Source organism: Nicotiana tabacum, chromosome 19 (genome assembly GCF_000715075.1).
Source record: "Nicotiana tabacum cultivar K326 chromosome 19, ASM71507v2, whole genome shotgun sequence".
Lineage (NCBI taxonomy): Eukaryota > Viridiplantae > Streptophyta > Magnoliopsida > Solanales > Solanaceae > Nicotiana > Nicotiana tabacum.
In genome coordinates, this window is record NC_134098.1 from 7,082,127 (window position 1) to 7,098,038 (window position 15,912).

The 15,912-nt window shown below is 34.2% G+C and overlaps 1 protein-coding gene across 4 annotated transcripts; it reads left to right on the plus strand.

The window, feature by feature from the left end:
* The first annotated feature begins 3,021 nt into the window (after positions 1 to 3,021).
* LOC107765208 (uncharacterized) lies at positions 3,022 to 14,856 on the plus strand. Of its 4 annotated transcripts, none has more exons than XR_012703182.1 (5): positions 3,022 to 4,250; positions 4,982 to 5,083; positions 10,139 to 11,225; positions 11,552 to 11,639; positions 14,467 to 14,856. XR_012703182.1 is itself a non-coding variant. In XM_075239625.1 (4 exons), the coding sequence occupies exons 1-4, from the start codon at positions 3,363 to 3,365 to the stop codon at positions 11,584 to 11,586; spliced, it is 2,112 nt and encodes a 703-aa protein (XP_075095726.1). In that variant the 5' UTR covers positions 3,022 to 3,362; the 3' UTR covers positions 11,587 to 11,790. The 4 variants fall into 4 exon arrangements, 2 of the variants coding, with proteins under 2 accessions (XP_075095726.1, XP_075095727.1); XR_012703183.1 differs by having other exon boundaries at positions 10,139 to 11,174; positions 14,467 to 14,603; XM_075239625.1 differs by lacking the exon at positions 14,467 to 14,856 and having other exon boundaries at positions 11,552 to 11,790.
* The last annotated feature ends 1,056 nt before the right edge of the window (positions 14,857 to 15,912 follow it).

A 15,912-nucleotide genomic window follows, 5' to 3' on the forward strand; every position in this document is an offset into this window, starting at 1 on the left:
CTGTTCGCCTCGGCAGAACCGTGCATAATATTTGACAAGAAGCCAGTATTACTGTGAGTTTTCCTAATTTGAGTTGTGACGGCCTATCTTGTGGGGACCGTTTTACATACATACTCTGGTTGAGGAGGTAACCGATAATTGAGAGCTTGAGTTTACTGTTCAGAGGAGGATTGTACCACGTACCTATATTTGTTTATACTGTTTATTTACCTTGCCTCATATTTGTTTACTAATTACTGTATTTGATTTATTGGACCACTAGTAAATGTCGATGTCGAACTACCGTCACTACTTCTCCGGGGTTAGGCTATATACTTACTAGGTACGCGTTGATTTACGTATTCATGCTACAGTTATTGCACTTATTGTGCAGGTATATATATATCTGGTGGTCTTTGGGGCGCAAAGTCACGGCTATTGCGGGGACTTTACGGTGAGCTGCATTCTATGTTACGATCTGCATCATACATAGTCTCCATCAGAGTTATTTACATTCTCCTGTCTAACTTGTATTCCAGACAGACGTTGTATTTTATTGTATTTCCTAGTAGATGCTCATGCACTTGTGATGCCGGATTTTGGAGGTTTCTACTGGATGTTCATTATTATAGTTCACGTAATTATTATCATTTTACCTTATAATTTATACTTTATACGGAAATTGATAAAGAGAAATCATGGGATATTACGAGTACCCGATGTTTATTTTATTTATTTAATGAGATTTATGATTTCAAAATTATTAAAATTAGTAACTAAATTGATAATTCACCGTTGGCTTGCCTGACGGCAACGTTGGACACCATCACGATCTTTAGGGGATTTTGGGTCGTGACAGCTAGAAAACGTGCCTAAGCACCTCGGAATAACTTTGAATTTTTCACACAAGTCATAAATATTGTTACGAAGCTGCTCGAACTCTCTGATTCCAAATAGGGACCATGTATCAACAATAATCTAATTATGGACAAATTTTGGAAATCAAAGTTAACAATTTTTCGAAAAATTACGCAAAATCATTTTGGGACCTCCAATTTAAAATCTGAGCATACGCCCGAGTACAAAATCACCATATGAAGCTAACAAAACCATCAAAAATCCATTCCTGAGTCATCTAGTGAAAAGTTAACTTCCGGTCAACTCTTTAAATTTCAAGCTTCTTAGTTAAGAATCATTCGTTTCAAATTCATTCCGAACAACTCGAAAACTAAATATGACCATACACGCAAGTCATAATCTATCGCGTGAGGCTACTTAATCCCTCGCAACACTGAATCGGGTGCAAATGCTCAAAATGACCAATCAGATTGTTACATATATGAGGGTACTGCCATATTATACTTTCACAAGACTGCCAATTGTTGATTCAACTCATGCCAAGATATTAACAACTGATAAAGCAAGTGCCTCAATACACAATAGATGTGTGGCTTTTCTTTGAAATAGAAGATTTCAATAATACTGATGACAATGTTGCTTGCTTTACTCAATTGAAAGAAGAATATTTTGAAGGCGACAAAATAAAGCACATTTCACCTAAGTTCTTTTCAAACATGATCTTCGGCTGATTGGTGATGTAGATGTTTAATAAATTTATTTGATTGATACTTTGGTGGATATGTTCAATGAATCATTACCAACCTCAACATTTGAGAAGCTGCTATACGAGATTGGAATGTGTCATTTCCGAAAAGTAAAGTGATTTTTCAACCGGGGGGAGGGGGGGCAATACACGTTGTACTCTTTTTTCCTTAGCTACGGTTTTATCCCACTGAGTTTTTCTGGCAAGGTTTTTAATGAGGCAGCAAGCAATGCATATTACATGATATGTGTACTCTATTTCCTTCACTAGAATATTTTTCCGTAGGGTTTTTTTCCCAAGTAAGGTTTTAACGAGGCACATTATCTATGGACATCCAAGGGGGAGTGTCATAAAATATTGAATTATGGTGGATGTCCATAACTACTAAAGGAGTAATGCTCACTACTCTTCTCCATTATCTCCATAACTCTCACTACTTTAATACTTGTGGAATTATGATTGTAACTCCATGATCTCCCCCATAATTTTTCTCCATGATTTCAAATGTTTAATGACATGTTTACGGTATTCATTGGTATACCTCTGTGCAATACTATAAATAGTGGATGAGAAGTGATATTGTATATGCTTGAAAAATACACTTGAATACATGAAAAAAATAAGAATCTCTTATCTCTTTTCTCTATATCTCTAACTTGTTTTTTCTTGTTTCATATTATTCCTTTGAGCTATATTCCATTACAAATTAGAGATTCATTCGAATTCTCATTTATTTGGAAGATGTACTTATTCCAGGTGGGTCACACTAACTAGGGTAGGAAAGCTGCCTTTTTATTTATAGAGCATGCCTAACAACCACAAGTCAATAATTAATTAGCCTTACTTACTCTACACATCATCGAAGTAGGACCAGCAAAGGGAAATAAAACGACAATCTTTGTGGGCTTTGATGTGGTACACTATTCTTCTCCAATTTTTTTAAAAAAGGAAAGTTACATTCGAGAAAGAGGGTTTGTATGGTCAAGGCGCAAGCTCGTAAAATTCGTTGATAAGAATTTGATATGCCTAATCAAGCATGCTATTTAATACTAGCGACCAAATTCTATAGATTGACAGAGTAACAGATTCTATATTACAAGTAATTTAAATATAAAAACCAGCAATTATTTTAACCCGTTAATTCGGAATTTTGACAACTTCTGAAATGTATTAATTTCAAATAATTTTCTCTCTTCTAATAAGAGAATAAACTTTTTTTATCAAGTGGATCCCAATAATTTAGGTAGAAAAAGTAAATGAAAATACTAAGATTAAATAGTTTCCAAAAAAGGAAGGTATCATTCGTTTTTTAGTTAGACTAAGAAAAAAGCATGTCATATAAAATAATACGGAGAGTTATATATTCTTACACAACCCCTTCTTTAATAAATAATATATTGTAATTATTTTTCTTTTCTTCTTTACACAACCACTTCTTTCATTGCTTACTAAGAACTTTGCTAGCGTGGATAACAAATATAAATTCATATTCGGCTCCACAATAGTTTGTCCATTAAAATTAAATTGCTTACATCATTTTTGTTCATAAAGTCAGCCAAATTATTTCTGAGAAGAAAGCTTAGCTGGGAAATAAACAAAGACCTACTGTTTTTATCAGACTTATGAAAAACAAAAATTGCTAAAAAAATAAATATACCTTTCGTATTTGTCTTTACTACAAAATCCATTTCTTGCCAAAACAAAACTCTATAAAAGAGCATATGCCACAACTCTTTGGAAAACCAATTGGACTAAATAAACCTTCCTTTTCACTCCTAAAATGATGTTTTTGAACTTGGTTTCCATCTTCCTTTTTGCATCTTTCCTCTTTCTATTAAAGAAATGGATGAATTCGAAAAACCAAGCCAAAAGATTGCCTCCAGGTCCATGGAAACTACCTATTCTTGGAAGTATGCTTCATATGGTAGGTGGACTTCCACATCGTATCCTAAGAGATTTAGCTAAAAAATATGGACCACTTATGCATCTTAAACTAGGTGAAGTTTCTGTGGTTGTGGTTACTTCACCTGAGATAGCAAAAGAAGTACTAAAAACTCATGACCTCGCTTTTGCATCTAGGCCAAAACTTTTGGCAGCCGAAATTGTCTTGTATAACTCTTCCGATATTGCCTTTGCTCCCTATGGCGATTACTGGAGACAAATGCGTAAAATTTGTGTCTTGGAAGTGCTCAATACCAAAAATATTCGGTCATTTAGCTCGATTAGACGAGATGAAGTTTTTCGTCTCATTCAATTTTTTCGATCATCTTCTGATAAGCCAGTTAATTTTACAAAAAGGATCTCTCTATTCACGAGCTTTATAATCTGTCGATCAGCATTTGGGACAGTATTCAAGGAGCAAGATGAATTTATACAAGTAATGAAAAATGTTACAGCTTTACTGGAAGGGCTTGATGTGGCTGACATATTCCCTTCACTAAAGTTTCTTCATGTGCTCACTGGAAAAAGGGATAAAGTTATGAATCTCCACCATAAGGTAGATTCCATTGTTGATAATGTCATAAATGAGCACAAGAAAAATCTTGCAACTGGCAAGTTCAATGGTCAATTAGGAGGTGAAGATTTAATTGATGTACTACTAAGACTTATGAAAGATGGAGACCTTCAATTTCCAATCACCAACGACAACATCAAAGCTATTATTTATGTAAGTAAAAGTCTTCTCTAATTAGTCCCTTTATTCGTGGCTCTATTTTTTTGTATTGTCTGTTCCAAGAAAGACTAACTTTTTTCTAAATTTAGAAATAAATTTTTATAGCTAACAAATATTTTAACATGTTTAAGATCTAATAGTTTTAAAAAATTTATAACCGTACAAATATTATACTATATTTAAGACCACAAATTTCAAAAAAATTTATTTCACATAATAAATTAAATAGGAGGAGTATTATTTTAGCATACATTTAAGACCACACAAATATTATATTATATTTAAGACCACGTTTCAAATTGCATCAATTCTATTCAATAATTATTTTTGGTACTTAGAGAGAGTCGATTCAGTTAGCTTTCAAATATGACTACTAATGATGCTTTCATAAAGCTGGAATTTACACTTTTGGAAAGTATAATGAAAAGATTAAGTCAGCCATCAGAACTTAGCATTCTAGGATAATGAAAAGAGTAGCAAAATCTTACTGTATGATAAAGAAATAGTATTTCTTTCATTATACAAATCAAGAAATAATTTTGGTCTAGATAAATAGATGTTCCTTTCATTATAGTACATACTGGTATTAGTATTTAGTAGCACAAGTCTAGATAAACAGGCTATTTGAAATTTTGAATATTTCAGTAGAAGTTGGTCAAGGAGTTTGTACAAGATAAATAACACACGTGAGATAATTTGACAATGTAACTTTCTCATAAATGTAGGACATGTTTGCCGCGGGGACAGAAACAACATCAACCACAATTGACTGGGCTATGGTGGAACTGATTAGGAATGCAAGTGTATTCGCCAAAGCTCAAGCAGAGGTAAGAGAAGTCTTTCGCAGAATAGAAACTTTTGATGAAAATGATGTCGAAGAGTTGAAATACCTAAAATTAGTCATTAAAGAAACTTTAAGACTCCATCCTCCACTTCCACTTATGCTCCCAAGAGAATGTAGGGAAGAAACAAATATAAATGGCTTTACTATTCCTTTGAAATCGAAAGTAATGGTTAATGTTTGGGCTATCGGAAGAGATCCGAAATATTGGGATGATGCAGAAAACTTTAAGCCTGAGAGATTTGAGCAGAGCTCAGTAGATTTTACTGGTAATAATTTTGAATATCTTCCCTTTGGTAGTGGCAGGAGAATTTGCCCTGGAATATTATTTGGTTTAGCTAATATTTATTTGCCACTAGCTCAATTATGGTTAAAGATTTGTGGGATCATGATATTTGTGTGATCTCATTAAGGGTAAAATATATAAAATGAAGATTTTAAAGTTAGATTATTTCTAACTGTAAAAACATATTTTTTTTAATGAACTAATAAGAAAAGCGTGTGGTCTAAACGACCAAAAAAGGCCTCGTGGTATGCGTCAGTTGCCAGAAAATGAAGGGCATGAAATGGCTAAAATTGTACCCCAAACCTACTTTTTGATAATTTTTCCAACAATCAAACTTTTTCTTTAAGAAGGCAAAGCAACCAAAAAAACTAACTAGAACCCAAGTGAGGGGATGAAGGGCCACCAATATAAGCAATACAGACTACCCAATTCTTAGTCAAGAAGTGAGGAATATGGTTGACAACATCCTAGAATTATCAATTTGCTAGATAACACGTGAATCATACTAGAATTGTCAATTTGCAAAGCAACCCAACACCATATATTCCCTTATTTTCATCTTTCCCTCTACTTCTCTCTCCGTTAAAAACTAGTTTTTCAGATGCGCCTAAGTAGGCCGTAAAAAGTAAAAATTTTAAAAAGTGATATTTGGAGTTAAGTTGAAAAATAATATTTAGAATTTATAATTATATTTGGACATGCATTTCACTTGAAAAATATATTCAATTTTATGAGTGGGGGAAAAAATTTCAAAAATTTATTGAAACACTCATTTTTAAAAATCTCACTTACAAAAATTTATGGACAACCACATTTTTTGAAAAAACAAATCGTAAAAAAAACATTTATGGACAAAATGAGTTATAGTAATAATGGATCCAAATTTGAACATCACAGTCTGCGGTCCACTCAAAGCCCTTGCATTGGAAACCGCCGAAATTAATAGGACCAAAGTAGAAATATTGTGTTAAATCATTAGTTTTTCAATTTGAGAATGATAGAGTATTGTCAAGTACTTCCTCTTTTTTCGTTTATATATAGGTCTTACTTTTTTTTATAGATTCAACTCCCATTCATTTCTAGTCTTTTGATTTCTCCATGTCCGTTGGATTAGAGATACTTATCATGATTAAAATTAATAAATAAAATTTAATTGAATAGTTTAAATCTCTAATCATTATTAAAGTATTTAATTTCTTCTTTTATCAATTCCCAAATAATATCTAGCTAGTAGACCAAAGAATAGAATAATTAAGTATCGAAATTCCACACGAAAAGGTTCAGTCAAGAAATTCAAATATCAGAGTCCATTCTTCCCATACCAAAGAGTTCGGATAGTAAATTTCACAAACACATAGTATATAATTTTTCACTTGACATTTGCCACACCAAGAAAAGCATAAAGTATCTGAGTTCTAAGGAATCGAATTAATGGATAAAGTAAAACCTGACAAAAATTGGTGAGATATTACCAGAAAAATGAAGTTTCGTGACTTCCTGTCTTATTCTCTGTTTTTTCACTTGTTATTTTTTTCTGTTGATTTTAACCTAACAATGACCTTCAAGAACTTGATTTTCATGATAAAAATCTGAAAGATTTTCTCTGGTGCTATGATTTTCGGTGTTGCCTTAAGAGCATATGTATTTTGGCACGAAGAGGGAGGAACTATAGGAAGTTCTATTACTAAGAGAGACAAAAATTATATTTGGGAATGGATAAAAGAAAAAATTAAATACTTTAACTATGGTTAGGACTTTAATTTATTCAATTAAATCTCATTCTTTGATATTTAACTATGAGAAATATCTCCAATCTAAGTAGGAACTTGGAGAAATGGAGAGACTAGAAAATAAAGGGGAGTTGGATTTAATTCTCTTTAAGAAATACTCCACACTTTATATATTTGGTAAGCTTTTAATCCTAACGTTTCTAATTTACTCTTAATGACATTTTCTTATAGGAATGATACGACCTTTTAAAAATCACATGATTCAAAATCCATTTTTGGTACATTACACGTATTTTAGTTTTAGACCACAAGATTAAAAGTTGTGTTTATATTTTTAAACTTTGTTCTCGCCAAACTAAGCCATATATATAAAATATAATAGATGCATTTGTTTACCCGAAAAATAGATAGAGTTGAATTTATACGTAGTTCCAAGGATATGTGGCGCAACTTAATACAAATTGTAAGGATAAATAGAAATATAAATATGGACTGCAAAGAATGCGAAATAGATAAGGTTGTAAAGAAAATGAATCTTAGGACTCAACAAGTAGAATCAATTTAAGAAGCCTGAAAGAACGATTCTTTTCTATGGGAGAATATAGTGTTTTAATTACAATGTAAGCATCGCAAAACCTACCTTTTCATAAATGATAACCATGCCCTTTATAGTAGATGGACCTTGCTCTAAGCATAATAAAAAATACTCAGTGGGAGACCCATAATAAATCAGTTTTTCCACAATTTCTGCCAAGATTCTCACTAGTGGAATTTCAACGGCTTTTGTCCGTGAGCTCGATCTTGCCTCGAGCCCTCGATCTTGGCTTGAGCTCGATTTTGACTCGAGCTCTCGATCTTGGCCCGAGCTCGATTCGGACTCGAGCTCTCGAATTGATTCGGGGTCAATGTTGGTTGGTTTCTGAATCATAAGCATGATAGCTTTACTCTGCATCATAGTTCGATTTGGATTCGAACTCGATAACGACGTCGAACTCGACATGGATCGGCCCTTGGGTTCGAGGCTTGTTTGTTCCATCTTCGGAGTCTCACTTCGATCGATCATCATTCGAACTTGATCGGACGTACGAAGGCCGAAATCTATTTCGACCGTATACAGATAGTCCCCTCATTTTTCAGGAAGAATGTGGTGTTAAACTATATGATTTTTTTTTAACAACTTGATCGGATTATAACCTAACGTCCCCATCGAGCTCGATCATGACGCATGTGATAGTTATCCCATCGGTTTAGTCTTTTCAAGATATATGATTGTTTTCATTAGAGAATGTCGAGTAACATTTTCTGTTAATTTTAGTAAGGTGCCGTGGGAAGATGATATATATACTACATCCCCCGTATAACCACCCAACAATTGCATGGAAACTCTTTTTACATTCGTTAGCTTGTACTTTAGATAGTTTAATTGCGTACCAAATTTAAAGAAAAGAAAGAAGATTTTTGAAACTTATGGTGTTAAAAGCTTAAGGGATTAAAACTTTGTGGGATCATGATATTTGTGTGATCTCATTAAGGATAAAATGTGTAAAATGAAGATTTTAAAGTTAGATTATTTTCAATTATAAAAATATATTTTTTTTAACGAACTAATAAGAAAAGCGTGTGGTCTAAACGACCATAAAAGGCCTCGTGGTATGCGCGTCAGTTGCCAGAAAATGAAGGGCATGAAATGGCTAAAATTGTACCCAAAACCTACTTTTTGACAATTTTTCCAACAATCAAACTTTTTCTTTAAGAAGGCAAAGCAACCAAAAAAACTAACTAGAACCCAAGTGAGGGGATGAAGGGCCACCAATATAAGCAATACAGACTACCCAATTCTTAGTCAAGAAGTGAGGAATAAGGTTGACAACATCCTAGAATTATCAATTTGCTAGATAACACGTGAATCATACTAGAATTGTCAATTTGCAAAGCAACCCAACGCCATATATTCCCTTATTTTCATCTTTCCCTCTTCTTCTCTCTCAGTTAAAATAGTTTTTCAGATGAGCCTAAGTAGGCGTTTGGACGTAAAAAGTAAAAATTTTGAAAAATAATATTTGAAATTAAGTTGAAAAATAATATTTAAAATTTATAATTATATTTGGACATGCATTTCACTTGAAACACTTATTTTTAAAAATCTCACTTATAAAATTTTATGAACAACCACATTTTTTGAAAAAATAAATCGTAAAAAAAACCATTTATGGACAAAATGAGTTATAGTAATAATGGATCCAAATTTGAACATCACAGTCTGCGGTCCACTCAAAGCCCTTGCATTGGAAACCGCCGAAATTAATAGGACCAAAGTAGAAATATTGTGTAAAATCATTAGTTTTTCAATTTCAGCAATGATAGAGTATTGTCAAATACTTCCTCTTTTTTCGTTTATATATAGATCTTACTTTTTTTTTTATAGATTTAACTCCCTTTCATTTCTCGTCTTTTGATTTCTCCACGTTCGTACTTGGATTAGAGACACTTATCATGATTAAAAATTAATAAATATTGGAGCTGGTTATTTGATACAAGACACCATGACCGATAAAATTGGAGATGAAGAAGAAGAGACAAGGAAAGAGAAATTGGAGCTTTGGTCTGCATGAAGTAAAGCTTGATCATATTGACCAAAGCTCTTTATCTCCTTTTGATACAAAGCAACTGTCCATTTTGTCCACTGTTCACTTTAGTGCATGCGAGCACGTAACCCACAAATAAGGATAGTACATTTATTGAATAAAGTAACCATTTTTATATTCTTTTATATACTGTGTAAATACATGTAAAGGCAGGGAATGAAAAAGCAGAAACTTCTTTCCATCAATGTCTTTGTTTTTTTAATATTCTTACATGGTATCAGAGCAGTGAAAGCTCGATCCATCAGTCGTCTTCCTCATCTTCATATCAATTTTAAACAATGTCTGATAACACTGCAAACACAGTGGATCTGAATACCACTGGAGGAATCCCTACCATCAACTCAAACCATGCATATTTTCTTCATTCTTCTGATGCACAGGGAATGTCTCTTGTCAACACAGCTTTTGATGGAAAAGAAATCCAAGGATGGAGAAGGTTTGTGCTTATAGCACTATCTGCTAAAAATAAAATAGGATTCATCAATGGTGCTTGCCCTGCTCCAGCTCTCACTTCCAGAGACTATCAGCCTTGGAGCAGGTGTAATGACATGGTAACATCCTGGTTGCTTAACTCATTGTCCAAAGACATAGGAGACAGTGTCATTTACTCTAAATCTGTTAAAGATCTCTGGACCAGCCTTGAACATAGGTTTGGTCAGTTAAATGGAGCTAAGCTCTATCACCTGAGGAAGGAATTATCAAGGTTAGTACAGGAAACTAGTGACATAGCAAGCTACTGTACAAAACTCAAATGTTTATGGGATGAATTGGATTCACTTAATTGTGATGTGAAGTGCAGTAGCTTGTGTGTCTGTGAAGGAAAGCAAAAATTAAAAAAGTCACTAGATAATGAAAGGCTTATTCAGTTTCTTATCGGTTTAAATGATAGTTATGGCCAAGCAAGGGGAATCATCCTAATGATGAACCCCCTACCAAGCATAAACCATGCATATTCCCTAGTATTGCAAGATGAAAGCCAGAAAGAAGTTTTTTCTAACCCACTCATTTCTCCAGATTCTTCATCTTTTATTGGAACGAATCAAAATAACTTTGCACAAAAGAGTGCAAGGCAGATGCAAAGGAACCCAATGCAACATCAAAAATTTGGGAACAGCATCCAAAAAGTGACTAACTCTACTCAAAGGAACACAACTTTCAAGGGAAAGAAAACTAAGTTTAACCCTAATGTAACATGCAGTTATTGCAAGAAAGTAGGTCATACTGTCAGTGATTGCTACAAAATTACAGGTTTCCTAGAAAACTTTGAATTCACAAAGGGAAATCAAGTTCACAGCAATGGAGCATTTCAAATTGAGGAATCAGATCAGAACATCAGCAATCAAAATGAAGTACTCAATCAACACCTCTCACATGATCAATTTTCACAGCTGGTACAATTAATCAAGCAGATTAAAGGTGCAAATTCAGGAAATTCTGGAACAGATATCAATGCAAATGTTGTGGCTGGTACTATTGCTAGATATTCTAGAACTTGTCTTTCAGTTTTTAATTCTGGTTCATGGATTATTGATTCTGGAGCATCTGAACACATATGTTTTGACTCAAATGCCTTTATTTCCTTAACACCTCTCCTAGTTCCATTAAATATAAATTTGCCTAATTCTTTCAAAGTCACTGTCACTCACATAAGAAGAATATCTACTCTTCCTGATTTCATTTTAGAAAATGTATTACATGTACCTAGTTTCAGATACAATCTATTATCTGTTAACAGGTTTTGCTTACAATTTCACTCTATTCTCTTTTTTACCTCTAGTAACTGTATGTTGCAGGGGCCTTTAGTGAAGAGCGCACAAGTTTTTGGTAAGGCAAGGGATGGGCTCTACTTTTTGGAACCAAGTGGAGTTAGAAATAGCACAAGTATGGTACCACTTTCAGTTTTAAATCAAAATGTCTTTAGTCAATTGTCAGTCTCATTTCCTTTTTCTGCAAGCTCAGTTTCAGATGTAAGCCTTTGGCACATTAGGTTAGGGCATTGCCCTTTTCATCAATGAAACATCTCAGTTTTATTTCTGTACCTTCTAACTCTGATTATTTCTATCAAATTTGTCCTAAAGCTAGGCAAACCATAATTTCTTTTCCTTTAAGTCAAATTAAATCAACAAGGGTATTTGAGTTAATCCATGTAGATGTTTGGGGACCTTACAAGGAGTCAACTTACAATGGTTTTAAGTATTTCTTGACAGTTGTAGATGATTATAGTAGGGCGGTTTGGACTTTCCTTATGAGCACCAAAAGCAATGCTTTTGGACTCCTTAAAAATTTTCTCACAATAGTAGAAAGACAGTTTGGTGTAAAGGTACAAAAGATAAGAACAAATAATACTTTTGAACTTGGGAAAGGTTCTCAGGAGGCAGCATTTTTAGCATCTCAAGGAGTGCTACATCAAATATCATGTGTGGCAACCCCTCAACAGAATGGAGTGGTTGAGAGGAAGTACAGACATCTTCTGAAAATTGCAAGGGCTTTGTTGTTTCAATCTAAGCTTCCTCTTCCTTATTGGGGAGAATGTGTACTAACTGCAACATATTTGAATAATAGGTTACCTTCTAGAGTGCTTAAAGGAAGGACATCTTATTTTGTTCTATTCAAACAAAAACCCTCTTATGAACTATTGAAGTGTTTTGGTTGCCTTTGCTTTATATCTACTTTGACTAGCGGAACAGGTAAGTTTGACCCAAGGGCAAATCCCTGTGTGTTCTTAGGTTATCCTTTGGGACAGAAAGGTTATAAAGTTTTAGAGTTGGATACAAGAAGAGTGAGTGTATCTAGAGATGTATACTTCTATGAAAATCAGTACCCTTTTGCCTCTACTACGACACCTACAGATTCCTTTTTTCAATTACATCACCCCTGGAACATAGTATAGACTCATTATCAGAACACATAAAGGATGAGCCCGGTATTCCTAGCTCACCCTTACCTTCACTGACTACTTTGTCAAACCCAAGCAACTCTAGCATCCTTCCTTCAACCTCAGCTACAAGTTCTATTTCCTAACCTAGATCATTTCCTCATTCACCCTTACCTATATCCCTTCCTGAAGTAAGGAAATCCACTAGAACACATAATCCACCCTCATATCTCCAGGAATATGTTTGCAACTCAGTCTTTCTTACAGACCTTACAAACTCTTGCTTCACTGCACCAATCCAGCCCATGGTTCTACCCTTCATAACTCTTTCTCCTGTCAATCAGTCTATACTTAATTCCACTTCCTACCTTGTTGAACCTACTTCTTACTCACAGACAGCTTTACACACAGGGTGGCAGGAAGTAATGGAAAAAGAATTAGAAGCTCTAGAACTTAACATAACCTAGGAGGCTGTACCTTTACCTAGTGGAAAGAAAGCTCTTCCTTGCAAATGGGTCTACAAAGTGAAATACAAGTCTGATGGATATTTGGAAAGATTCAAAGCTCGTTTGGTTATCAGGGGAGACACTCAAAGAGAAGGGATAGACTTTACTGAGACATTTTTCCCAGTTGTAAAAAGGATAACAATTAGGTGCTTACTTGTTATTGCATTGAAAGGGGGATGGAAGGTGTCACAACTAGATGTGAATAATGCCTTCCTGCATGGGGATTTGCAGGAAGAAGTGTTTATGAAATTTCCAGCAGGGACAACATCACCTTCACCCAATCATGTCTGTCTTTTGAAAAAATTACTAGATAGACTGCGGCAAGCCTCAAGGCTGTGGTATGCAAGGCTCACTGCAGCTCTAAATTTTAAAGGATATTCACATTCTTTAAATGATTATTCCTTATTTTTTAAACAATCAGCAGGAAGGATTACCATAGTTGCAGTTTACGTTGATGATATTCTAATTACAAGGGATGACTCTACTGAGCAGGCAGACTTCAAATCTTTCCTTCACTTTGAATTTAAAATAAAGGACCTAGGGGATGCACATTATTTTTTGGGATTTGAGATTATAAGGGAAGCACATGGAATAATTTTGACTCAAAGGCGCTTTACCTTAGATCTCTTGTCTGAATTTGATTGCCTGAGCATGCGCCCAGTTTCTACTCCCTTGAATCCTACTCAGAAATTGCAAGCAGAGGCGGGGACTTTGCTCCAAGATCCCACTTATTATCGTCGATTGTTAGAAAAGTTGAATTTTCTAACACACACCAGGCCGTACTTGTCCTTTGCGGTGCAACATCTTAGCCAATTCATGCAAACGTCTCGTCAACCCCATTTAGGCCTCGTGTATCTCCTTAAGGACCCAGGATTAGGGCTTTTTCTGAATTCAAAGCCTAATTATCAGCTCCTTGCTTTCTGTGATTCCGATTGATGATCTTGTCCTCAATCTCGCAAGTCCATTAACGGGTTCTTCATCATCTTTGTGGGTTCTCTCATCTCCTGAAAATCAAAGAAATAAACCTCAGTGTCATTATCCTCTGCTGAAGCAGAGTATAGATCTATGCGGAGAGTCACAGCAGAGGTTACCTGGTTAGTGTGTCTATTGACTGATCTTTCGATTTCTCCTCCATTGCCAATAGATCTCTTCTCCGACAGTCAGGCCGCCATTCATATCGCGAAAAACCCGGTTTTTCACGAGCGTACCAAGCATACAGAGTTAGATTGTCACTTTGTTCGGCAATAATTTTTGGCCGGAATCATCTCTCTTTCTTACATTCCTTTATATTCTCAGGTGGCTGACATTTTTACTAAACCCTTAACAGGACCAGCACACAACTCCATTATTAGCAAGTTGGGTGTGGTTATACCCTTCTCCAACTTGAGGGGGGGTGTTGGAGCTGGTTGTTTGATACAAGACACCATGACTGAGAAAGTTGGAGATGAAGAAGAAGAGACAAGGAAAGAGAAATTGGAGCTTTGGTCTGCACGAAGTAAAGCTTGATCATATTGACCAAAGCTCTTTATCTCCTTTTGATGCAAAGCAACTGTCCATTTTGTCCACATTGTCCACTGTTCACTTTAGTACATGTGAGCACGTGACCCACAAATAAGGATGGTACATTTATTGAATAAAGTAACCGTTTTTATATTCTTTTATATATTGTGTAAATACATGTAAAGGCAGGGAATGAAAAAGCAGATACTTCTTTCCATCAGTGTCTTTACTTTTTCAATAATAAATAAAATTTAATTACATAGTTTAAATCCCTAATCATTGTTAAAGTATTTAATTTCTTCTTTTACCAATTCCTAAATAATATCTAGTAGACCAAAGAATAGAATAATTAAGTATCTAAATTCCACACGAAAAGGTTCAGTTAGGAAATTCAAATATCAGAGTCCATTCTTCCCATACCAAAGAGTTCGGGTAGTAAATTCCACAAACACATAGTATATAATTTTTCACTTGACATTTGTCATACCAAGAAACGCATAAAGTATCTGAGTTCTAAGGAATCGAATTAATGGATAAAGAAAAACCTGGCAAAAATTGGTCAGATATTACCAGAAAAAAGAAGTTCCGTGACATCCTGTCTTAGTCTCTGTTTTTTCACTTGTTGTTTTTATCTTTTGATTTTAACCAAACATTGGCCTTCAAGGACTTGATTTTCATGGTAAAAATCTGAAAGATTTTCTCTGGTGCTATGATTTTCGGTGTTGCCTTGAGAGTAAATGTATTTTGGTACTAAGAGGAACTATAGGAAGTTTTATTACTAAGAGAGACAGAAAATATTAAGAAAGAATTAAATACTTTAACTATGGTTAGGGTTTTAATTTATTCAATTAAATCTCATTTTTTGAATTTTAACCATGAGAAATATCTCCAATCTAAGTTGGAACTTGGAGAAATGGAGAGACTAGAAAATAGAGGGGAGTTGAATTTAATTCTTTTTAAAGAAATAATATATATTTGATAAGCTTTTAATCTTAACGTTTCTAATTTACTCTTAATGACATTTTCTTATAGGAATGATATGACATTTTAAAATTCACATGATTCAAAAGCCTTTTTTGGTATATTATACATATTTTAGTTTTAGACCACAAGATTAAAAGTTGTGTTTACATTTTTAAACTTTGTTCTCGCCAAACTAAGCCATATATGTAAAATATAATAGATGCATTATACATTATTGTGATGGATAATTGTGCTTAGATTTTACGTTGAATGATGAGAATAAGGTGTTTTATATTTGCAAGAAACGATT

Coding starts and splice junctions, on each gene's coding strand:
- LOC107765208 (XM_075239625.1), top strand. CDS start 3,363: ATGATGTTTTTGAACTTGGTTTCCATCTTCCTTTTTGCATCTTTCCTC. Junction 4,251..4,981: donor ACATCAAAGCTATTATTTAT/GTAAGTAAAAGT, acceptor TCATAAATGTAG/GACATGTTTGCCGCGGGGAC. Junction 11,226..11,551: donor CAATGCAAATGTTGTGGCTG/GTACTATTGCTA, acceptor TGTATGTTGCAG/GGGCCTTTAGTGAAGAGCGC.